This window comes from Eptesicus fuscus, chromosome 13, assembly GCF_027574615.1.
Source record: "Eptesicus fuscus isolate TK198812 chromosome 13, DD_ASM_mEF_20220401, whole genome shotgun sequence".
Taxonomy (NCBI): domain Eukaryota; kingdom Metazoa; phylum Chordata; class Mammalia; order Chiroptera; family Vespertilionidae; genus Eptesicus; species Eptesicus fuscus.
In genome coordinates, this window is record NC_072485.1 from 50794868 (window position 1) to 50819287 (window position 24420).

At 34.8% G+C, this 24420-nt stretch overlaps 1 protein-coding gene and 1 pseudogene across 1 annotated transcript in view; both read left to right on the forward strand.

Moving 5' to 3' along the window:
- FAR1 (fatty acyl-CoA reductase 1) overlaps nucleotides 1–24420 on the forward strand; it is a 68839-nt gene that overhangs the window by 35032 nt on the left and 9387 nt on the right. Inside the window, exons 4-11 of the mRNA XM_028159798.2 lie at nucleotides 319–494; nucleotides 7279–7458; nucleotides 11132–11309; nucleotides 12555–12599; nucleotides 12721–12839; nucleotides 14066–14133; nucleotides 15656–15827; nucleotides 23103–23232. Of these exons, the coding sequence (XP_028015599.2) occupies nucleotides 319–494; nucleotides 7279–7458; nucleotides 11132–11309; nucleotides 12555–12599; nucleotides 12721–12839; nucleotides 14066–14133; nucleotides 15656–15827; nucleotides 23103–23232 (1068 nt within the window). The remainder of the gene's footprint in view (nucleotides 1–318; nucleotides 495–7278; nucleotides 7459–11131; nucleotides 11310–12554; nucleotides 12600–12720; nucleotides 12840–14065; nucleotides 14134–15655; nucleotides 15828–23102; nucleotides 23233–24420) is intronic.
- LOC103294669 (40S ribosomal protein S15a-like) lies at nucleotides 19060–19446 on the forward strand (annotated as a pseudogene).

A 24420-nucleotide genomic window follows, 5' to 3' on the forward strand; every position in this document is an offset into this window, starting at 1 on the left:
TTCTGAGTGATAATATAACCTAATTAACAGAGGCATGGGCAATTAAAATTTAACTGTGCAAGCTACCAGCTCTGTATCTTGGGCAAGTTACTTAACCTCCCTGATTCCTCAGATTCCTCATCTATGAAATGGGGATAATACTGTGCGCCTCATAGGATGTTTTCTATACAGAATGATAACAGTTAAGAATAGCAGCGTTAGGATTTGTATAATTGAAGCTTTAAAAATAGTGATCATTAGTGGAAAAGAGGGAGGTGATCATGAATTTTAGCAAGTTGAAAAGTGCTGCCTTAAACTATATTTTTTCCCCTTTGATAGCTCTTTGACAGATTGAGAGATGAAAATCCAGATTTTAAGGAGAAAATTGTAGCAATCAACAGTGAACTTACCCAACCTAAACTGGCTCTTAGTGAAGAAGATAAAGAGATCATCATAGATTCTACCAATATTATATTTCACTGTGCAGCTACAGTAAGGTTTAATGAAAATTTAAGGTAAGTAAAGGTATTTATCTGATATTTGAACTTAAGCATGGTTAAAAGATCTAATTTGAATTCTACTTTTCAGTCAAATTATTTTGAAAATGATTTGAAACTGTCACTTGTAGCTATCAGTGTCCTACATAGTGAGAAAAAAAAGAATTTCCTTTTTCTTGTTATCAGTTTAAAAACGTTGGATAGCTAGTGTATATTTATTAGAAGTTGCCATGCATCTTAATATAGGACAGGGGAAAGGTAAGACATAGGAGTTATATTAGGATAGTGTAATTACCGAAAAAAAAATGTTCACCTTGGGTAGGAGTGTTAGTTTTAACAACTAATAGTGTTTGTTTCCTCTTACCTCCATTCTTTCAGAAGCCTATACCTGAGCAACTTTATTTTTCTATGCACATATATTCATCTGAAAATTTAAAGCAATTAGGCTCATATTTGTAGAATAAGATAAATCAGCTTATAAATTTAAGTCATGCCTTTTTTTGTTTTTGTTTTGTTTTAAAACTTTGTTAGCATGCCGAAACCGGTTTGGCTCAGTGGATAGAGCGTTGGCCTGCGGACTCAAGGGTCCCAGGTTCGATTCCTGTCAAGGGCATGTACCTTGGTTGCGGGCACATCCCCAGTAGGGCGTGTGCAGGAGGCAGCTGATCGATGTTTCTAACTTTCTATCTCTCTCTCTTCCTCTCTGTAAAAAAAATCAATAAAATATATAAAAATAAATAAATAAATAAATAAATAAATAAATAAATAAATAAAACTTTGTTAGCAGTGTTAGGGACAGGGTACATTGGACATAATTTTAATTTAAAAAATAACTTGGACTTACTTTAAGATGCCTGTTTCAATTTAAAAAATTCTAAATGTTCACTAATTTTTATTAAAATGAACAAATGTGAATTTCAAACAGTGCTGTTTAATTCAAAGCATTCTTTTTGATGGTATGTTCAAAAATACAGTTTTAATGTTAATATTAATCTAATTGTATGGTCTTATGCCAGTTAAATTGGTGCAGACTTCTGTAGGTTTCACAATTACTTGAAGGCCTTTTTCTTAAAATGTTTTTAATTAAATTATGATGAATTAAATTGAGGTTATTACCCATTTTGTCTTTAACATAGAAATATAAACCTTAATCGACATTATATAACATGACAGTTCAGTGCCAAAGCATTACAATGTGTTTTGCTTATATCCCAGGTGAGGGCACTTTAAATAGTCCCTTATATTTCTGTAATAGTGCTTTATAGTTTTCAGGGTATTTTCTCACCCATTATTTTACACCATGCTAACATTATCCACTGTAGTAGTATGGGCAAATCTACTTTATACTTGAGGAAGCTGAGGCAGCATTGTGTAATAGAAAGCTGATGAGCTTTGGAATTACTTTAATTCTAATCTTGATTTTATTGTTTATTATCTAGTGATTATAATTTATTATTTACTTTTTAGTTCTTTTTATGCAGCTGTTAGGTGTTCATGATTGAAAAGTGACAAAAGAATCTCATTAGAACTACTACGGGCCCAGTGCACAAATTTGAGCACCTTGAAAGGGAATGTGGGCCTCAAGGCTGTGGTGGGCACAGGGGCGGGTCTCGGCCCATGCTCCGTGCCCTTGCCTGGCCCCTTCCACTGAGGCTCACTGTCCCCTGTTTGCTGGCAGCCCCATTCCTGCTGCTGCCACTCCCACTCACTGACGGCGAGGAGTGATTGGGGCTAGCGCTAGGTGCCAGTGCCATCAGTGAGTGGGAGCAGCAGCTGCTGCCCCGATTGCCTCTTAGGAGCAGGGGGAGGTGGAGAAGCCCTCAGGGGTGATCGGGGCCAGCAGCCGCTGCTCACACCTGCTGACGGTGCTGAGCGATCGGGACCGGTGCTGGGCGCCAGCAGTGGGTGCAGGCAGTGGCTCCATCGCCGACTGTGGGTGCAAACGGTGCTGGCACCTGCAGCGGGTCTGAAAGGTGGCAGCTGGCCCTGATCACTCCTTAGGAGCAGGGGGAGGTGGAGAAGCCCTGAGGAGTGATTGGGGCAGGCAGCGATTGGGGCCATCGCTGGGCGCCGGCAGCGGGTGCGAGCGGCAGCTTTGGCACCAGCAGTGGGTGCAAGCGGGGCTGGTGTCGACAGCAGGTGCAAGCGCCTGGTGGGACCGCGGCTTGTGAGAGCAAAGAATTTTCAGTAACCACCAGAGGCTCACCCCAATGACAGTGACTGGCGCCATGCCTTCCTCTGGCGCCCCTGCTCACCTGCTCCACCATCCCCCTTGGTGGTCAGCGCACATCATAACAACTGGTTGTTTGGTTGTTCCGCTGTTTGGCCTATTTACATATTAGGGTTTTATATATAGATTGTATAATCATATATTTATATATGATCAAAAAGCATGTATGTATGTATCTGTGTATTTATAGATATGTTTTTTGTATAATCAAAATTGTATAATCAAAAAGCATGTATGTATGTATCTGTGTATTTATAGATATGTTTTTTGATACTTGCCAGTTATATTTGGATAGTGTAATTACAGGTAGGTTTTTAGTATGAAATAGTTAATCTAACAGATTATTTCCCCCCACAGTTCTAGCTTTTATTATTTTTTACTTTTTTCATAACCAAAAGAGAGAGTTCACACAGCTGTAAGAAAATATTTTCAAGAAAAAGTACATAAATACTAGGTAATTGTCGTATGTATAATCCTCATTGAACAGGCAACATTAGTTGGGGTGAAACTCATCAAAGTGCAGTACTTTCAGGGTACCGTCTTTCTTTCTTTCTGTTCCCTGGGAGTAAGCAAGGCTACCATTAATGGAAGGGAAATATTTTCATTAGTATTCTTTCTTCTTCTACTAGAGATAACATAGAGGATGGGGTAGATAGGTGAATAAGAAAATTTATTGTTCTTTTCTTGCTTGTCAAGGCAGGTAGGTTTGCTGACCAAAGCGCCTCATCATTGAAATCATCATTTTCTATGAAGTATTTTTAATGATGATATTACAACATTAGATTTAGGCCAGACATTCTAAAACATTGTAGGTTGGCATATAATAACTACTTACAAAACAGTTGCTCTTTATAACCACATTTTAAGTTAACCCACAAATAAAATATGGCATATTGTACTCAATATTTTGGGGGACAAGATAAATTGCCCACAGATCCTATTTGCAAAGTCCATCCAATCTAATATAGGAGTAAGAATATGCTTAAAGAACCATAATATAGATAGAAAATTAGGAGTTACTGAAAAGTATACATTAAGGGTTGTAATAGGTGTTCAGAAAGAAGTGGAAGTAGAGATTGATTGTTAGAAAAGATCAAGAAACTTGCATCTAAGGGTATTGATTCTTAAACTTTAGAATGTATTCAGAATTTTAAGAACTTTTGGAAGATGTGTTAAAAGGCACAGTTTTTTACTGTACACGCCAACTTTAGATCCTCTAATTTTGGGATAATACCCAGGACTCCTCATTTTTAGCAAGAGCCTTGGATGTGATTTAAATGATAGGTATCTGGGTCCACTACCCTAAGACTGATTCATTGGTCCCTAGACATCTGTGTTTATATATAGCTTCATTAAGTTTTTAAAAATCAACAATAGTGAGGTCTCATCTAGATAGTATTTTCTCAGAAGTAGGGACAAGGGGAGTTTATTTATTGATTGATTTTATCCTCATCCGAGGACATTTTTTTCCATTGATTTTTCAGAGAGAATGGAAGAGAGAAGGAAAGACAGAGAGGGAAAGACACATGGATTGGTTGATTCCTGCATGAACCCCCACCAGGGCCTAGGCCAGGGAAGAGCCTGCAACCAAAGTACATGCCCTTGACCAGAATTGAACCTGGAACGCAGGCAGACGCTTTATCCATGAGCCAAACCGGCTAAAGCGAGGGGAACTTATTTAAAATACAGTTGCACAGGCTTTACTTCAGATATTAACAAGTGTTAGAGTATGAGGTCTGCATTTTACAAAAAAATTTGATTTTAGAGAGGAAGGGAGAGGGGGGGAGAGAGAGAGAAGCATCAATGATGAGAGAGAATCATCAAAGGCTGGCTGCCTCCTGTTCATCTCCAGTAGGGGATAGAGCCCACAACACAGGCATATACCCTGACTTGGAATCAAACCAGTGACCTCTTGGTTCCTCATTGCTCAATCGCCGAGCTACACCTGGCTGGGCGCAATCTGCATTTTTTAATAAGCTCTCAGGTGTCTGTCATGCCAAGTGCGAGATCTTTGGTTTACAGTCTTAAGAGTATTATCAGCAGAGGTTTTGAACAACCCAACTTATCTGTAGAAGACAGGTGAACAAGAAAATTGACTGGAAGCTCAAATTTTTTTTTTTAAAAGAATTGGTTTCTATGTCTATATATATATTCATAATGGACCATAAATACAAAGATTTGTTCATTCCCCCCACGCCTACTTCAAAGTCACTCTTATTTAGTATGCATTTATGACTCCAGATAACCAATATATAATGACAACATTATTTTTGTTTACTAGTAAATGCTTTCTGATCTAACATGTCAGGGTCTTGGCCTGAATTTCAATGGAGTAGAAATTGGATGGTGGTAAAATAGAGTGAGGTTACTAGCCTGGCAGTGATACTAAGAGTTACTTATGTTGACACAAAATGCCTTCAGGTTTGGGCTCTCAGGTACAGATGGGCGGGGGAGGGGTAGAAAGGCAGAAGTGTTTCCTCTCTCAAGTTATTCCTTATTTTCAGTGACCCAGAAACTCTGTCACCATCCTCAGGAGCCTGTAACAGAATATCCTTTGTGTTCTGCTCCCCAAACATTACTATCCTTACACCTATTGTTTTGCAAATGCAAAAGAAAAGAGCCCATTGCCTTATAGTCTAGTGGATAGTACCCTCTCTGTGAAAGGTCTTTTCTGCCGGATTCCCATTTAAACAGATTTCCCCCCTCAGTTGAGATAAGGAAGAAAAAGATACACTCATGATTGTAAGACCCCAATTCAGTTAGTTCACTTTTTAAAAATTTCCTTCTAATATGTCTCATAGGCTCTTGGATACTATTAAATTAAGAGAAAAAAAATAAGGCACACGAGTTTTTCCTTTCATGAATTATTTCTTGTTCCTGGTGACCCAGAACTTGTTGTCCGGTCCTTAGGAACCTGTAACAGAATGTCCTCTGTATACCTCTTCCAAAACATTGTTTTTGCAAATGCGATAGACATCAAATCACTGCTTTGCAGTCCACTGGGCCAGATTCTGTGACAATCCTGGCCCCTTAAAAAGGTTAGATTTTTTTCTTAAATACTGAAAATGTAAGAATTTTAGAAAGTACTCAAAACTTTTTATTTTTTAAAAAAATTTTCTTGCAGTCTATCATTGAACATATATTGTTTTACATAAAATGTAAACTTAGAACTTCTATTTTACCTATAGAAACAACTTCCCTATTTCTAATTTTTTAATAGTTAAAACTTTCATAGTATAGTGATATTCTATGTTGATATAGCATAATTTATGTGATGTTTATTTAGTAAATTTAAAGATTTTTGATTTTCTGTTTGAAAAATTTGGGTTAGAACAAATTTTTTCTCTAAGTTAATTTTAGTTATGTTAACTAGATAAATAACTATCATTTCTATAATTTCTAGTACTTTGTCCTAGTCTCTTATGGATCAGTTATATCACATACAGTGTCACCTATAATATATTACCATTCCAGTTTTATCACAGTATTACTGGTATTGAATATTTCAAATATTTTTCCCCTCAGATATCAAGCTGTAAACAAATATTTTGACAGAAAGCAAAAACTACCCACCATCTTATTACCTTAAATAATATTTATTGAATGGTTGTTTGGGACTGTATTAGGAATAATGCTAAATATTTATAAGCTATTAATTTAATTTAATTTTATACAAATCCTATTAGATAGATTCCAACATTATTGCCATTTACAGGTGAGAAAACAGGCCTGAATGGTTGAGTGACTTTACCAGGTCACCTAATCCTAGCTGATAGGTAGGCCAAGCTACTATTTAAACCTAGGTCTTATTCCAGAGTCTTGTTCTTAATCTTGCTTCATTTCATAATGTATGCATTTTTTCAATATTCATCTAGGTTTTTCCATATTTTATAATTGTCATAATTATTTTAATGGCTATATTCTTTCATTGTGATAAAATGATTACTTTATTAAATTGTTTTATTCCTAGTGAATATTTGGACTCTCTAGACTATTGCTATTACTAGATGATGCTTCATTGATTTTTTCCTTCATATTTACTTTTGTATTTGTGGAATTATTTTTAATAAATTTCAAGAAGGGAATGTATAGATCACTTTGGGATCTTGCATGTGTCTTGTAAAATATGTACTAGTCCTATATAATAAAAGCCTAATATGCTAAGTGTCTGGTCATCTGTTCAACCAATCAAAGAGTAATATGCTAATGATTTGTTAAGGCCAGTCAACTGCTCGCTATGACATGCACTGACCACCAGGGGTACTGAAAAGCCAGAGATGCAGAAATAATTTATGTTTATTTCCGAGTAATTAAATTTTTTTAATTTGTACTTTTATTTAAAAGTTCTAGTGAGATTTATTTTATAATCAGAAAATATTTATTTTTAAACATGACTGATAGAATGGATGTACTTCATATTGAAATAAAATACACAAAATCAGAGCTAAGGGATCAGTTGTAAAGAAACAGCCTCTGTCTCTCAATCTCTCTCTAATGGAAATAAGATTTATTTTAGCAAATAAATAAATGACATAGCTTTCTAATTTTTTATTATTGCTTTTTCTTTTACAGAGATGCTGTTCAGTTAAATGTGATCGCTACACGACAGCTTATTTTCCTTGCACAACAAATGAAGAATCTGGAAGTGTTCATGCATGTGTCAACAGCATATGCTTACTGCAATCGAAAGCATATTGAAGAAGTAGTCTATCCACCCCCTGTGGATCCCAAGAAACTGATTGATTCTTTAGAGTATGTTTGTTTGAAATTTATATACATTTACTTTGATCCTAAACCTTTGGACTTTGGATCCAAGTTTATTTATATGTATCTCTTGGTCAATTTCAGTTTCTCTCTCTCCACCCCTTTACATACACATAAACACACATCTTTTTTTTTTTATTCAACAAATTATTACATATTTACTATTTTTTTTTATTGTATAGATTTATATCTAAATGACTGTTGTAATGCGGAGCTTTCTCTTTTGATCAGGTGTGTTGATTGGAAGTAGGCCTTTGAACAGACTCATCAATGATATTAGGGCCTCTGTTTTCCAGAGAATCCATCTTAGTGATTAAGTATCTGAAACCATAGGGACTAATGGCTGCCTATTCATTAGCAAGTTTCTAACTTATTAAAAGATTATCTTTTTTATTATGAACCAATGGAGTATGTCTGTAGAGGTATCTTTAGTTATTAGGGAATCAGAGGAGTCTTGGTCCTTTAATTGATGCTCTGAGTGTTACTGTTTGTCATCTTTCTAAGGACTAGGATCCTATCAACAACTATTACATGGTAGATATTTTGGATATGGATTAAGTGAAGTATGCTTATGCCATGGCCAAGATTTCATTTGCTTTGTTCAGCCTGTGCTTTCTTGTCAGGTGAAACAACACAGGATCAGAACAAAAACAAAAATCTTTTTTCTTTTATAATTATAAAATCCTTCCAGTATCCATCATATCTTCACATATTTATTAATCCTCATATAATATTACTGTAGTCTTTTACTTCCTTTTTCTTATCTGTTTCTCCTCAGATCTTTCTTCCCATAGATTCTATCACTTTCAGCTCCTTAGTTATTTCCTGCTTTCTCAGTCCAATTCTTTTTCCTTCAGGAGTGCTATAGAGAGTGTTCTTAACTCTTTCTCCAAGTTTTCTCCTAAAATAAGCATGTAGGTCATTTTCTTTAAAGCTTTCCTGCTAATCACTATGGGGAAGCAGACAGGTTATGATGAAATTAATAAACATGTGAGTTTACTAAGACATTCTTAGGGTAATTCCCTGGTTTTGTTTTATGACTCTGTTTCTTAGATGGTCCTAAATATCTACCTCATTTTCTTCATAGGTCAGTAGACAGAAGTTGTTAATATCTGGGTAAAGTTGAGTGGAAGTTAATGAAGCTTTTTACTTTTTCTCTTATTAGTATTTAGTATATCCAAACACTTAAGTTGCCGAAAAAAAAGAGCATGTAACCTTCTAATTTTATATCTTCTTTCCTTGCTTACAAAGAAATCTGGCTAACAGATAATTTTAAGATAACTCATGGATTGCAGCTGTAAATTCACGTTAGTGATTAGGCTTTACTGGCTAAAGTCTCTCCTCCATTTAGCCAGTTTGTTGTTTTTTTCTTTTAATGTAGTAACATCTCTTCCATATTTCAAGAGTTGTCTCCACTCTGGAGTTTTTCTAAGTTGATTAGCAACTGCCCTTCAATTTTATTAGTATTCTTTTCCCTTCACGCACTAAAAGTACTTCCACATACAAAAGAAAATTTATCTTGATAATCTCTAATTTATACTTCTTTATCAGTTAGTATGGCTGTCATTAGAATGTGACAGTACACTGAATATACAATTATGCATATGTAGAATTATAGACAGTAAGGGAAAAGTATCTGAAAACAAGTATATAACATTGGAATCAGATATTTAGACTGGGAAAGACCATACTTATCACCTAGTACTATATAATCTTCCTTTTACAGATTATCAGAGTAGACTTTTTCTTCAGATACACTGAGAAAGTTGCAGGAATTTTAGAATTTCATAGTAGGTTGCTAATTGAATTGTTCCACTGTTCAAATAAATAAATACCCTTATTTATTTTTTAATTATTTGAACATTGATAGCTCTGCAAAATACTTATCTCATCCCAAACCCTCAAACCCTTTTAACATGTCCTCCCTAAAGAAACAAAATATTCATACTTTATACCCATTCACAACTAATTTTTAAAAACATATAAGACTCAAAATCAAATAATGTTTTTCTTTTCCAGAACTCATTAGTAATTTTTCACTTCCCTTTAATCTTTACCTGAGGATATGTTTTTACTGATTTGAGAGAGAGAGGAAGAAAGAGAAAGAGAGAAACATCGATGTGAAAGAGAAATGATTTAGTAATTGATTAGTTGCCTCCCATAAGTGCCTCTCTCAGGGATCGAACCCACAACCTAGGTATCCCTGACCAGGAATCGAACCCACAGCCTTTTGGTGTATGGGATGACCCTCCATCTAACTGAGCCATCTGGCCAAGGCAGGAACTCATTAGTAATTTTAAACCACAATGCAACATACTTAATGGCATTTCTTTTTAAAAATTAGTTTATCAGACTATTTTATGAGGGAGAAGAAATCCAAGGCCTTAGAGAGAATAGAAAGTCCTTGTTTCTGAAAGCAAATGACATTGAAAAGCCCCTTTGCTCCCTTGGAGTTTGTAATTTCCACATTACCAACAGAACCAGCTCCCAAGTAGACTTTCTACTTCATATTAGGCCTTGCTCAGCTACTTTTGGACTATAGCCGAAAAGCTGTGAAGTGTAAAAGGAGGGGTGAGTGGGAAGGGATAATTCCAGCACAAAAGAGGGACGAAGCTGGAATGGAAGTTTTCTGAGCAGCAAAATAAAAAACAGCCAAATTCCTAAGATCCCACCTCTTCACAGGCTTGTTTGGGGTAGAAGATGGTAGGAAATCTTCAAGCTGCACTAATTTCTGGATGATGAATACAAATGTCAGCCAAAATATTGTACTTCATCCCAGAGGCATGTAAACCACTGAGAAAGTTTCCTGGCCATTGTGGCTGAGCTGGTTAGAACTTTGTCCCATGCACTGAAGGGTTTTAGGTTTGATTTTTGGTCAGGGTACATACTTGGGTTGCATGTTCAATCCCTGGTCAACCCCCCAGTTGGGACGTGTACAAGAGGCAACTGATCAATGTTTCTCTCTCCCCCTCTCCTTTCCGCTTTAAAAAAAAAACAAAACAAAACATAACCCCTTGTGAGAATAAAAAACAACAAACAAACACAAAAAAACTCAGAAAAATACTAAGAAGATTCCAAAAATATTAGCTGCAGATGGAAATGATGCCCTAATTGAATTTTATAACATGATTCATTTTATTTTATTGTTTACCTTAATTTCTGTTAGTCTCGTTAGTGAGAGCATACAGTTTTCAGTAACATTGAGATTACTAGGTCTTTTCTATTAATTGTAAATGTGTGTTCATTGCAAATGTGTATAAGTAATATGTTACAGTGTTCGGAATTCCTAATCTGAAATACAGTTCCTAATCTGAAACCCATGGGTCCAGATGTATTTTGGAATGAATAGTCACACTGAGTTCTCTAAAAAAAAAAAAAAAAAAAAAAAAAGATTATAAATCAGTTCAGATCAGCTTTGCTACCTACCATATGATTTATGAAAGAACTCTAGGTTTTTGGATATAGAAATTGGGTATAAGATATATGGACTTGTATTTGATGTATAATGAAAGGAAGACTAACTTGCATATTTTTAGTAAGAGTTGTCAAATCATTTGGGGTCAGAGCAACAGATATGTTTGAATATACAGAGTAAGGTTTTTTATTTTATTTTATAGTAAAACATCTGAAAACATTTCTGCATACTTTCTTTGTTTACCAGGTGGATGGATGATGGCTTAGTAAATGATATCACGCCCAAATTGATAGGAGACAGACCTAATACATACATATACACGAAAGCATTGGCAGAATATGTTGTACAACAAGAAGGAGCAAAACTAAATGTGGCAATTGTAAGACCATCAATTGTTGGTGCCAGTTGGAAAGAACCTTTTCCAGTAAGTTGTTAGAAATCTTTTAAATAATTATAATTGAAAAATTTAAAATAATCGGCAGTTGCTTGATTTAAGAGCAGATGCTATTCATTGAATATGGCTTAATATGGCAGAGCTGTTTCTATTCATAGAAAGAGACACATTTATTGGTTCTTTTATTTCTAATTTAATGTTTGTTTAGGAATGCAGATAAACATGTTAAAAATCTTAATCGGGACTATGATGTTATCTCCATCAAAGGAGATCTTGCCCTATATTTTTTCTTTGTGATTGATGAGCTTGGACTTTTGACACATCAACATTTGTTGGCTTTTAAAATTATTTACTGACTAGTGACCCTGTGCACAAATTTGTGCACATTGAAAGGAAATTAATTAGAAGGTGGCTGGTGGACCGGGATTGGGTGAGACGGACCAGAAATGCCCTGGAGCCAATCTCCCATGGTCCCTCCCCAGTGTTTACGGAGTGAGTGGGGTCCCTCTGGCAGGTGGGGTCCCTTGGTCTGGCCTGTGGGGATTAGAGGGGTTCTGGAGTGTGTTTTATATATATATAGATTAGCTTTCCTTGCAGAAGTGAAGGGGATAGAAATGAAAATATTCAGGATCTTATTTTATTTCATTTGCTTTTTAGTACCAAATGGAGGCAGGCCTTCTAAGAGGTAGATTCTTCCCTATAGAGATCACAAGCTAAGAAAGATATGAGAGAGTTCTATGGTAATATAGGAAAGGAAGGCATTATGGTATTTCTGAATCTCTGGAGTAAGAGTAAACATAGATATAAACTAATAGACAAATTGATTTAGGAAAAACCTAGATTTCTATAATGGTAGTAAGTGAATGCCTTTTGTTGCTTTAACAATTCTGTTTTATTCAGTAATTTTGAGGATAATTTGCCATTTCCCCTAATCAAGGTACTGTATCAGTAAATTGCATAAAATCAAACTTGAACAGGCTTTGTTTAACAAAAATATTGGACAGGTATAAACTTCTTTTTATACAATTCTCCTTGCAGAGAATTAAAGGAAGAGTAGGTAACCCCTTGAAAACGATTTTACTTAGCCATTTTCAATTCCAGAGAAAGATTGCTTCTATTTAGGACGAGGAGAAATAGCATGACCTGTATCTAGTCTAATTTTTAGTTTTTAGAATAAAATTACCAAATATATGTGTGGAGTTGCAGATTTCATGTAATAAATCCCTAGCTTCATAATATTTATAAGCTTCCTACTTTTTTTATTTTTGGTATTAGGGATGGATTGATAACTTTAATGGACCAAGTGGTCTCTTTATTGCGGTAAGTTAATCTTTTGATTTATTTAATATTCTATATTTTCTTCAGTTTTCTATATACCTTTATATGTATATATGCACTCTGATTCATGTATCTTAAGATGTTGTTTTTAATTTTAACAAAGGCAGGGAAAGGAATTCTTCGAACAATGCGTGCTTCCAACAGTGCCCTTGCAGATCTTGTTCCTGTAGATGTAGTTGTCAACACGAGTCTTGCGGCAGCCTGGTATTCCGGAGTTAATAGGTATATGAGGTGACAATGTTGCTTGTTAAATATATAGTAACTGAGAAGGGAAAACAGAGCTACTGACTAATATTAATCCCTCAATCCTGACATTCCCATATCAATATATAGGGTGTCCCTAAAAATGTATACATTGAATAATTAGGAAGGCATTGTTCATTAAAATACATTTCATTTTCAAAATTGAGCTATCAGCTGTTAAAGTGCGTATACATTTTTTTTGGGACACCCTGTATATCACTTCCAACTGCAAACATTGGCTTATTACAGGCAATAATAGCAAGTGGTTCTGTCAGCAGTAATTAGGAGTTAACATGAACTGTCATGTACTAACTACAGGATGGGCAAGTTAATTAGGTAGTAACAATGAACCCACCCCCAACCAATAATTTTTTGAATCCAAACTAAAGTGTGGTATGAACTTGGCATAAAGAGCTGAAAATTCACAGAGAATGGCTTATATAAATCAAACATGTCACACTGGAGCAGCTTTAATCAACTCATGGAGTCTCCTTTTAAAATGTAGTAGCATTATAGGTAACACCTAAACTTTGAGCTTTTCATTAACTTTCGTTTTCTAATGAATAAACTGCTGTTATTTTTGAAGTCCGTATTTTTTATGTTTTCAAAAAGGGATATGATTATAGGAATAGATGGTTTCTGGTAAAAGGGAATCAGTCCATAATATTTTCAACTAGAGCTTCTGAAAATGGGAAGGAGATAGGAAGAGCTGAGATTATTTGTTGTTGTTTTTTTTTAACATTTATTTTGTTAATCCTCACTGGAGGGTATTTTTTCCATTGGAAGAGAGAGGGAAAGACAGAGAGAAACATCAATCGATCCATTGGTTGCCTCCTGCACGAACCTCAATCAGGGCCCGGACTGGGGAGGAACCTGAAGTACATGCTCTTGACCAGAATTGAACCTGGGACCCTTTGGTCCACAGGCCAACACTCTATCCACTGAGCCAAAATGGCTAGGGCATTTTTCTTACATTTAAAAACACATTTCTACTCATACAAGGAAGAAAAATATAAAAAAAAAAAGTCAGTATTTTTAAAATAATAATATTAGTAGGGAAGGGGAAAAAGTTGTAAGTCTTTTAAGGATAATTAAAAATGTAGCAAAGGTACCATCACTTTTTCCTATTTGAAATCATGTAAGATTTAGATTGGACAAGTTTGGCCTCTTTTTATCTTTCATTGCTTTGATCTTTGTTTTTGCAGACCAAGGAACATCATGGTGTATAATTGCACAACAGGCAGCACTAATCCTTTCCATTGGGGTGAAGTTGGTATGATTTTACTTGTGTTTTTGAAAGTTAGAATAAATCTTAAAGAACTTAAAATATTCTCTGAGTTTTAATGTCAGAATAATCCATGAGACATTAAGGCCACTGAGTTCCAATAAACTGCTGTTAGTTAGTCTTATTTTAATTGCCATCTTAAGAATATCTGCCAATATTACCTTGTTCTTAATAGTGTTTTCCAAATTTAAGAATATCCTGCTGTATAGTCCCACCCTGCCCCACCCTTGTCTGACCCTTACTGTTTTTCTGTTGCCATTTGCAGCAGCCCTTATAGGTACCTGTGGCATGGAAACAGCTTTCTTTTTCTGTCATGGGCACTCTTGGTGCTGATGTTGCCTGTCCGTAGGCAATAAATAACACTTCCAACTACAAGAGTTGGTATATCTCAGGAAATAGCTAGTGGCCCAAAGAGTAATAATAAATGAAGGAATTAGAAAGTAGGATGGGTACATTTTGCCAAAATTATTTCCATTAATTAATCTATTTAAATTTACAAATTCATAGCAGGTAGTGTGTATGCTATGTTACTTGCCCTAAAATAGGAATAGTATAACTTGAATGCCTACTGAAATAGAATAATTTTTAAATTGTTGGTTTATGTTTTAAAATTTAAAGTAAAATATATTTATTGCATTGATTTAGTAATAGGTCTCATTTTACCTTTAGTTGAAAAATTTTGTTATCCTTGTAAATCAATTTTGATTTTAAAGCAAATCTTTTATGTCCTTTATTCTAAGGTTTTTCTAGGGTATTTTTATTTCAACTTAAAGATTGGCCATTAGAGCACAGAGGGGGGGAAAAATCTAGGGAGATTTTAATTTTATGATAATTATTTAAATAAAGCTCTTTTAATAATTTTAAAACACTTTAAATATGAGGCTTTTTTTTTGTAATCTCTCATTATGTTCCAAAGTTCCTTAAAAATTAAGTTGAACATTATTTTTTTAGTGAATATCTCAATATACATTTTCATTGAAGTATTAACATAGATGATTATAGATTTGATTGTGTTGACATTGCATAGACTAAAATTATGGCAGAAGTTAATTTGGGTTGTTTTAAGGTGTTGATGTATATTAATTTGAGCAACTTAATTATTCATAAGCAAAGGATGATGATTTTCCTTTTCTTTTTTAAGTAAGTACTATAATAAGAATCTGAAAAGAGGAACAGAAAGAAAGAAGCTATTGTGAGGTGAAATAGAGAAAGTGACATTGTAAAATGACATCGGTAAAACATTTAAAAGGATTTTTAAGAATAAATTTTAGCAAAAATTCATCTAAATAAAATTCATAAACAGTGGCAGTTTTAAAACCACTTGAGTTCAACAGTCTAATACTCATATTCTCTTAGCGACTTTAGAGAGTAGAAAAGTTTGTATTTTAAATGAGTGAACTCTGACATCTTTGGTAAAATATTTTGCTTTGTAAAAAACATGATTTTTTTTTTTCTCAAAACTTCATTACATGGTTATTATCAAAGCTGTTACACAACTTTTCTTCCTCAGAATACCATGTAATTTCCACTTTCAAGAGGAATCCTCTCGAACAGGCCTTCAGACGGCCCAATGTAAATCTAACCTCCAATCACCTTTTATATCATTACTGGATTGCTGTAAGCCATAAGGCCCCAGCATTCCTGTATGATATCTACCTCAGGATGACTGGAAGAAGCCCAAGGTAATGGTGACTAGCTCTGTCTTATCTGTTCCTCTGACTGTTAAACAACCCTTGCTTACACTAAAATGCCTATTAACCCTGTATTTGTTTATGCTTATAAGGCGTAATGGCCTTTTATGAAAGAGAAGACTTGAATTTAAGACTTTGTCAGAAAAGCAAAGGTAGTGTTGTAGTTTATTCTGAAGTTTTGATGATAAGTAATCATGTGCTGAATTCTAGGTCTAACTTTAGGTATTTTTTCTGAATAACAAATAACATTCAAAATGCTTTGATGCTTATTTTCCCTACAGGATATTATCTAAATCATTTCTTCAAGATGAATCCTTTAAACCAAGTATTCAGGCGCCCCAATATTAAGTTGTATTCCAACAACTTATTGCTTCATTATTGGAAGGGTGTCAGACATACAGTACCTGCATTATTGCACGATCTTGCACTCAGGTTGACAGGTCAGAAACCGTGGTAAGAAGAATAGCAGTAAATACACTATGTATTGGTAAGGTGGTGGAAGCTTGCTGGAGAGACGAAAAGTCGCTAGCATGAGCTTTACCTCTAGAATTACTAACCTGATTAATCACAATCACAATCAGGATGCTAAGACATTTCTTAGAAATTGGGGATATTTGGGAAAACTGTGGTTTCAGCTTATTGGGCCATTGATCCTCCAAAATCCCATAATGTAGGAAATGTCCAACATCAAGGTTGTCATTGCTATTATAAGCTGAAATTGAGCTCCTCTCCTCTTCCCCTTAAAAAACATAGGGGTAGTTTTATAGGGGTTTAATGTTAAAATGTTTTGCTTTAAGTAGATTGTGCAGTTTTATATGAAAAATGTAGGATGCTTTTAGAAAATTGCTTGAATTATCTCAGCTGCCCATTCAGCTTATAATATGTTAATTACAGTTTTTGACTAATTTCCAGGTTGAGAATATTATATTTTTTAAGAAGTTAATAACAAATGGAAAACTTTTTTTTCGTTTTCCTCTAGTTGTTACAGCCTTTCTTTTTGCTTTCTTTTCTTTTTTTATTGAAACCCCACAAACTTACATAAAGTCCTCCTGTCTTTCCCCAAATTATAGTTAAATGTCTCATAAAATAGGTTTTTAACTACATAGGCATTACAGTGGAGTCTTTGATTATAGAGTTCAGGATTTGAGTATTTATGTATAAAGAAGGTAAGGTTCTGATTCCAGAACTTTCACCAGTTGTTCAAAAAGTAAAAGTGAGGTATCTGCCAGTTATAGTGTATCAGGATCTGAGTTACTTGTAGGGATTTTCTGTGGATTCAGTTGTCCATTATGTTTCTAATTTTATATGTTTAATGTGAGAGGTGTTGAACAACTTTAGGTAAAGAAATACTTAATGGAAAAAAGATCCACAGTATTTCCAAGATATTTTTATATTTTCTAGAATGATCTGAAAAGTACAGTATTTGTCATTGGCAGCATTCTTTGTGGCTAAAAAGTAGATGTAAATTTATGAGTGATGGCAGTGCATGCTTTCTTGATATTAATAAAGTTGTTGCAATTTAGGACAGAGAAGTCACTAGGTCAACTAGGTCAAAAAAGTAAAATAGGTTAAATATATCACAATGTCTTACAGAAAAAGGGGGCTTAGTAAACTTAAAAATGAGTGAGTAACCAAAGTTTATTAAATAATTTATACTAGATGTTGCTACATAGCAAGTCATATAATTAATAGTGACTTAAAACGGCAGCTGAAATTTAATATTTCAATTTATTATTTCTCTTAGCGTGTGTTGATAACAGTTGCCTTCTTACCCTACTTCTTGCCCATAAAAGGTTGGAAGTCCCAGGGCAGGGATCAGCTTCTATAAAGGGCTGTATGGTTCCTGTTGCAACTACTCAACTCTGCTAATTGTAGCCTCCACCTTACAATTACTCAATTAGACATTTGCAATTACTCAACTAGATGTCCATAGATAATATGCAATTGAATAACCATGAGTGTTCCAATACAACTTTATTTACAGGAACAGGTGGATTTGGCCCCCAGGGTGTTGGTTTGTTAATCGTTGATCCAGAGGCCTCTTTTCATTTTGTACTATCTATGTCCCTTTCAGTGTAAACTGATATGATTCCTTTTAAACTTGTGGGTTTCCCATGTATCTGTTTAAAACAATCTCCATTAGACCAAAGCCATATGCACAGATCTCTTTGAGACATGTCTATCTCTGTCTTGGGTCTTTATGAGGTTACTATGGATGGGATAACACCCTTACATCTTAGATTCTTGTCTCTTAGATCCTTAGACTAGACTCTTACTTCCTGCCTCTTTAAACAGTAGGGCTTCTATGAGACATTTCTCTAAGATCTGGAATAAGCCTTTTGTTAGAAAGTTTCTATGAGGTATGTTGAACGAACTCAAAAAGAGTCTGGAGGCTTTGGCTAGAAATAAACAATAAAGACTTATTCAAGGGTTTTAGGGTTTGCAAACCAGAACACATAGCTAGGCAATACCCAGAATATTTTGAAGAAGAAGGAAAAGTTAAAAGATTTTATAGTAAAAAGTACATTCTTGAGAAAAATCTGTCCTGCATTCTTAGCCCTAGGATTGGTCCAGGATAATTATTTGTCAGATGTTGGTTGATCTGGATAATGGATGTCAGGTGGTCTGGATATGTGACTTTTTCAGGGGCTAATTAGAGGTTTGTTTGAAGGTCTGGTTTATGTCCAGGTATTGACATACAGAAAATTGATATATATATCCAGGCATTGACACAGGACTGAAAAATTCAAATTATAAGTTCCTAGACTATTTAAAACAAGAATAGAATTGTTTTCTCATACCTCAACCTTCTTGATTTTAGTAATTTTTAAGCAATTGCATTTTATTTGTTTATTTTTAAAAATATGTTTTTATTTATTTCAGAGAGAGGAAGGGAGAGGGAGAGAAAGATAGAAACATCATTGATGAAAAAGAATCATCGCTTGGCTGCCTCCTGCAAGCCCCCCACTGGGGATTGAGCCTGCAACCCGGGCATGTGTTCTGACTGGGAATTGAACCGTAACTTCCTGGTTCATGGGTTGGTGCTCAACCACTGAGTATACTGGCCGGGCAATCCATTTTATTTCTTCACTCTATTTTCCTCAGGGTACTACCTTAGATCTTTTTGAGGTATTAACTAAAAATCTTACGTCTGCATTCTGGATTTGACCCATGCCCAGAAGCCATTCTGGGCTCTTTCCACCATCTTTCTATGATACCTTAAATGTACTTGAATGTTCCGGCTGATGCTCTCAAGTGTATCAGTGATGCCAAAAAGAGAGGCAAGCACCAGGTTCTTATTAATCTGTGCTCCAGAGTCATCATCTGATTTCTAACTGTGATGATACAGCATGTTTATGTTGGTAAATTTGAAGTTATTGATGATCACAGAGCTGGGAAAGTTGTGATCCTCACAGGCAGGTTAAACTAGTGTGGCGTAATCAGCCCCAGTTTTGCTGTCCAACTGTAAGATTTATAAAAATGCCAGAACAATCTGCTTCCATCCCGTCGTTTTGGTTTCATTGTACTGACAACCTCAGTAGGCATCATGGACCATAAAGAAGCAAGATGAAAACACACAAGAGGGAAAATCCTGTGATTCTTTTTCTAGTGATGTAATATAAATGCACAAATAAAATGCCTCAATGGAATAAAAACAAAAGAATTCCTGCCTGGCATTTTATTTATTTTTAAAAAACATATTATTTATTGATTTGAGAGAGAAAGAGAAACATAAATTTGTTGTTCCACTTATTTATGCCTTCATTGGTTGCTTCCTGCTGTGCCCTGACTGGAGATTGAACCTGCAAACTTGGCGTATTGGAATGACGCTCCAACAAGCTGAGCTACCCAGCCAAGGCTGGCTGGTATTTTCATTTCCTCTAAATACCACTTAAACAGATAGTTCAGTTTTTAAATATCACCTTTGTCCTCTTTGAGGAAATCTTGGCTAGATCATCAAATTAGGTACAGTTTCTATTTTTCATGTTACCACAGGCAACAGTTTTGTTCTTCCATCTCCCAACAATATTTTTGTCCCTTCAAGGCCTCAAACAGCAGGTTCATTTAAGCCCTTTAAGGCTTCCACTAAAATTCTTTTCTTGATCCTTTCAGGTTTCACCATGGTCTCAAGAGCCTTTTAGATTCTACCTCTTGCTCCTAAAGCCAATACATGTTTTAGATTTTTATTATAGCAGCCCCACAATCCTAGTACTAAGATCTGTTCCTTTTGTCTGTGCTGCATTGTGAATCACCTCAAACTTAGTCTCTTATGATTTCCCTGGGTCAGGAATTCTAGAAGGGTTTGGCTTTGTGTTTCTGTCCCAGAGTCTTTCCAGTGTTTGTAGGAAACGAGCAGGTACACTGGAGGGAGTGGTAAAGGAGAGAAAGGGTACAGAGCAACTATGGTGGCCCGGCATCTTTCTCTCTTCATGTAGTCTCAGAGCCTCTCCATGTGGTCTCTCCACTTGGACTAGTTTGGGTTTCCTCTCATCATGGCAGCCTCTAGGGGAATTGGACAGCACATGGCAACTGAAGGCTTCAAGGGTGAGTATTCCAGCAAGCAAGGCTTAGAAAGCTTCTTCACCTTTTCTTACTACTCTTGGAAATCGCACTGTTTCATTTCCACCTCATTCTATTGGGTATAAGTTACCTTTACCTCTTGATGGGAAGATAGTCAAGGTGATATTATAGGTGAGCATGGAGGATGGGAGATAATATTATAGCTACCTTTGGAAATTAAAATCTGCTGCAAATAGGAAACATCAAAGGAAGAACCTTGAGGTTTGCCCTGTGTGAGGCTTTCAAATCAGGAATTATTCTTGACCTCTGGGAGTTTATAGTCTAAAAGCAAAAAGAGACATAAACACTTTTTAGTTAGGCGATTTTATTAATGTTAAATACAGTCTTATAGTTTATATTATTTAATTTGTTCACATGTATACTGAGCAAGGCACTGAGCTTTATATCTTATATTGGGGCCTTACTACTTCTACATTAATGTCAATCATCATTAATGGTGTCCATTTTACTCATTTATATTAATCTGAGTGTCAGCTAGATAAGTATAATTTAGACATGCATCATAAGAATCCTGGTTAATACTCTGTAGGGACTAGTATGTATGATATTACATGTAGAAGTTGTATAGATTATTCACTCTAGCTCTTGAAATGTAGCTATTTTATCACTGCTCAAAATGACATTTTTAAAAAAGTGGTTCCATAGTCTTATTTTTGGGGTTATTTAATAGCTTAACTTCAATGAGCTTAATATTTTTTAATCTGAGGACAGTTTTGCCCTCTCAAGGGACATTTGACAATATGTGGAGATGTTTTCAGTTATCACAACTCCAGGAGGAGGTAGTGGAGACCAGGGATGCTGCCAAGCATCTTAGAATGCATAGGACAGCCCCCACCAAGAAGAATTATCTGGCACAAAATGTCTAGCCCTGGACTAGATGACCATTAAGATCTCGTTGTACTCTAAAGGATTGTGATTGATTAATTTTTGCTGGTTGTTATAATAAAGAATAAACAAATACTCAGAATATATAGGACAATATAGTGCCAGGCATTTGCCCTTACGTCATGTTTAACCCAAGAGTGATGGTGCAAAGTTGTGTTGTTGTTTTTTTTATCTGCCATAAGTTTGATAAATAATAGTCTATCAACCTTACAAATTTATGGCCTTTCAAATTTCCTTTTTCTACTCCAATTTTTATTATAATTATTTTTTAATGGCTGAATCAGTGATTGGTTTTAGGGTAATTCTGTCATTTGAATGAATGTGAAGACTAGGTGAGAATTGTCAGTGAAAAGAGGTTAGGAAGAAAAACTTTTTAATAAGCTGTATGTTGGAAAACCACATTAACCAGATATGTTTATGTATGTGATTCAAATATACTATACTGGCTGTGATAGTCAATATTGATTTAATCACAAAATTTTTATATCTTTTTTGTTGTTTTTTAGAAAATTGTATAATCTCTTATCTAAAAGTAGTATGTCTTCTTTTTTTTCCACCAAGTACTATCTATCTTTAGGAACTATTTTCGTCCAAATACTAATTTGAGGCTCACTAATTTTTTTCATGTTTAATGGAGGTTTTGTAATTGCTTTCTTGCATGAACTAAAGTTTTTCTTTACATAGTCCATGCTACCTCATTTTTTACATAGTTCATGCTACCTCATTTTTTTTCCAATATTCTGGATTCAGGATATCTTTCTAAATATATTAAATATGCCATCAGAATTGCTTAGCTAATTAGTTACTGTTTTGATTCCTTCCTCCCCCCTCATTTCTACTGTGCTAATTTCCCCCCATTTCTAAAGTTCCTGATTTTGGGTCTCTAAATTACATATAATGCTAATCCTTATTGTGGGGCTATAAATTGAGAGATTTTTTTTTTTTTTTTTTTTGGTATTTCTTCACAAATTATTTTTCTATTTATCAGAGGTTAGGAATTTTTTGTGTGTGTTTTGTTTTGAAAAGTTCTTTCTTCCCCACTTATCATTGGTAATTATTGTATAGCTATTACTGCTCGGGTTAATGTTATGATATCAATGACTTATAGTAAGCCATGATATTTAAAATGACAGATTTAATGATTAGGGCCCCTTGCCCTTTTAAAAAGAAACAAACAAAACAGTATCTAACTTCCTTATTTCTATAAGGATGGATCTTGAGAATTTGGGAAGGTGAGTAAATATTTCAAAAAGTTTTCAGCATGAGTCATTGATTTCATGGCACAGCAAAATGATCAAGAATGGTATTTGTCAGTGTTAAAGAGAAAGTTATTTAAAGATCTCTACACAGAAAGTTGACTAAATGGCAAACGAATATTTCTGAATAATGTAATATAGAATGTTATGAATTCACAGAAAATCTTAGTAAAATGTGGAATAAAAGGAACAAAAAGCAAGGGAATTCTAATTGAATTCATTATTATTTAGTATTATATGTAGAAAATTTGACCTTAAAGCATTGTATTTCCTTTGAAAATGAATTTCATGTATCAACAGAACTTTAGGTAGTATTAAATTCATTTGCAGCTGCTTAAAATTTGTTCTTTTACATTTTGGATTTATGAAATAATCTTCCAATATGCAGAAATATTCTTATTGCCTGCTGGTTGGTACACTTACTAAATTACGTATTATGATTTTACTGTTAATGTCTCAGTTTACAAACTGGTGTCATGGGTGGTGATGAGATTTTTTTTCTAATCTATGCAGAATATGAATCTGTCATTTTCTTATAATACAGGATGATGAAAGCAATAACTCGTCTTCACAAAGCTATGATGTTTCTTGAGTATTTCACAAGTAATTCTTGGGTTTGGAATACTGACAACGTCAATATGTTAATGAATCAACTAAATCCTGAAGATAAAAAGGCAAGCATTTTCTGTTTTATATTAGAAAATAAGTAGCTTACTAATTAGACAGCCATCAGCAACCTGAGAAATAACTGGTTATTTTTCACAATCATTATGCAACAAGAAAGTCATTGATCTATTCAAAAGCTTCAATCATAATTGTTGGTGATGAAATAAAATTGCTCTACCTTAGAATTTATAAAGTATTTGGATGTGGCAGTACGATTTGGATTTACAGTGTGATTGAAATGTTCATTCTTTTTTTTTCTTTTCTTTTAATGTCAGGTTGAAAGATGTATGCATTCCTTCCCCCAACCCCCGCCAAAACACTTTGTTTTCTTTGAATTTTGAGAAAAACCTTCCTTCAGAAATTGTTTTTCACATACTCTTACTTTTTATCATTCCACATTTCTCCCTCTCTGTTAATTTGAAACTTTAACTCTTCATGTGTATTCTTTTTGAGGTTACGTTAGATATTTTAATGTGTATACCTAACAAAGTTTAAATTAAGCAATTTCTATAGTCTCTTGCTTAGTGAGTGTATTCAGGACCTTATTAAAATGTTTTATCTGAGATCTTTCTTTCAGCTTCCTTTCTCTTCCACTTCTTTAAACATTTTTTAAAAAATGCCTTATTTAACCCAGTATATTCAAAACAATATATAATTTGAACAAAAATTTAAAGATTACATAAAATTTTTAAATTATATAAAGGATAGTTTACTTTGTATTTTTCATACTGAGCCTTCAAAAGCCAGTGTGCGTTTTACACTTCACAGCAATTCAGGCTAACCTTATTTCACATGTCCATGAGGTGCATGTGGCTTCTTGTGACTTCCATATTGGATAGTGCAGATTTAGTCCATTCTGCTGGTTCGGCATGACAGGTTCTCAAGTGTGCTGTCTCTCTGCTCACTTCTGTGTGTGTTGGGTTTACTTCTTTTTCACCCTTGCTCTGAAGATACAGCTTTTTGGATTCCTACGTTTTTGCAGGAATATTGATAAGACTCCTTAATTTATGGGGCCATAGGCTTTAGAGCCAGTCTTCTTGCCTTCAAAGCAGAAGGTCTAAGTCACTAGGGTTTGCAGTTCAGCTCAAGTTGAAAGATTTATGGCTTCTGCTGATTCCATACTCGGCCCCCCCTACCCCCTTGCCTTCCCACCTTACACTATACATTCCAATGCACAACGTATACTGCTGAATGGA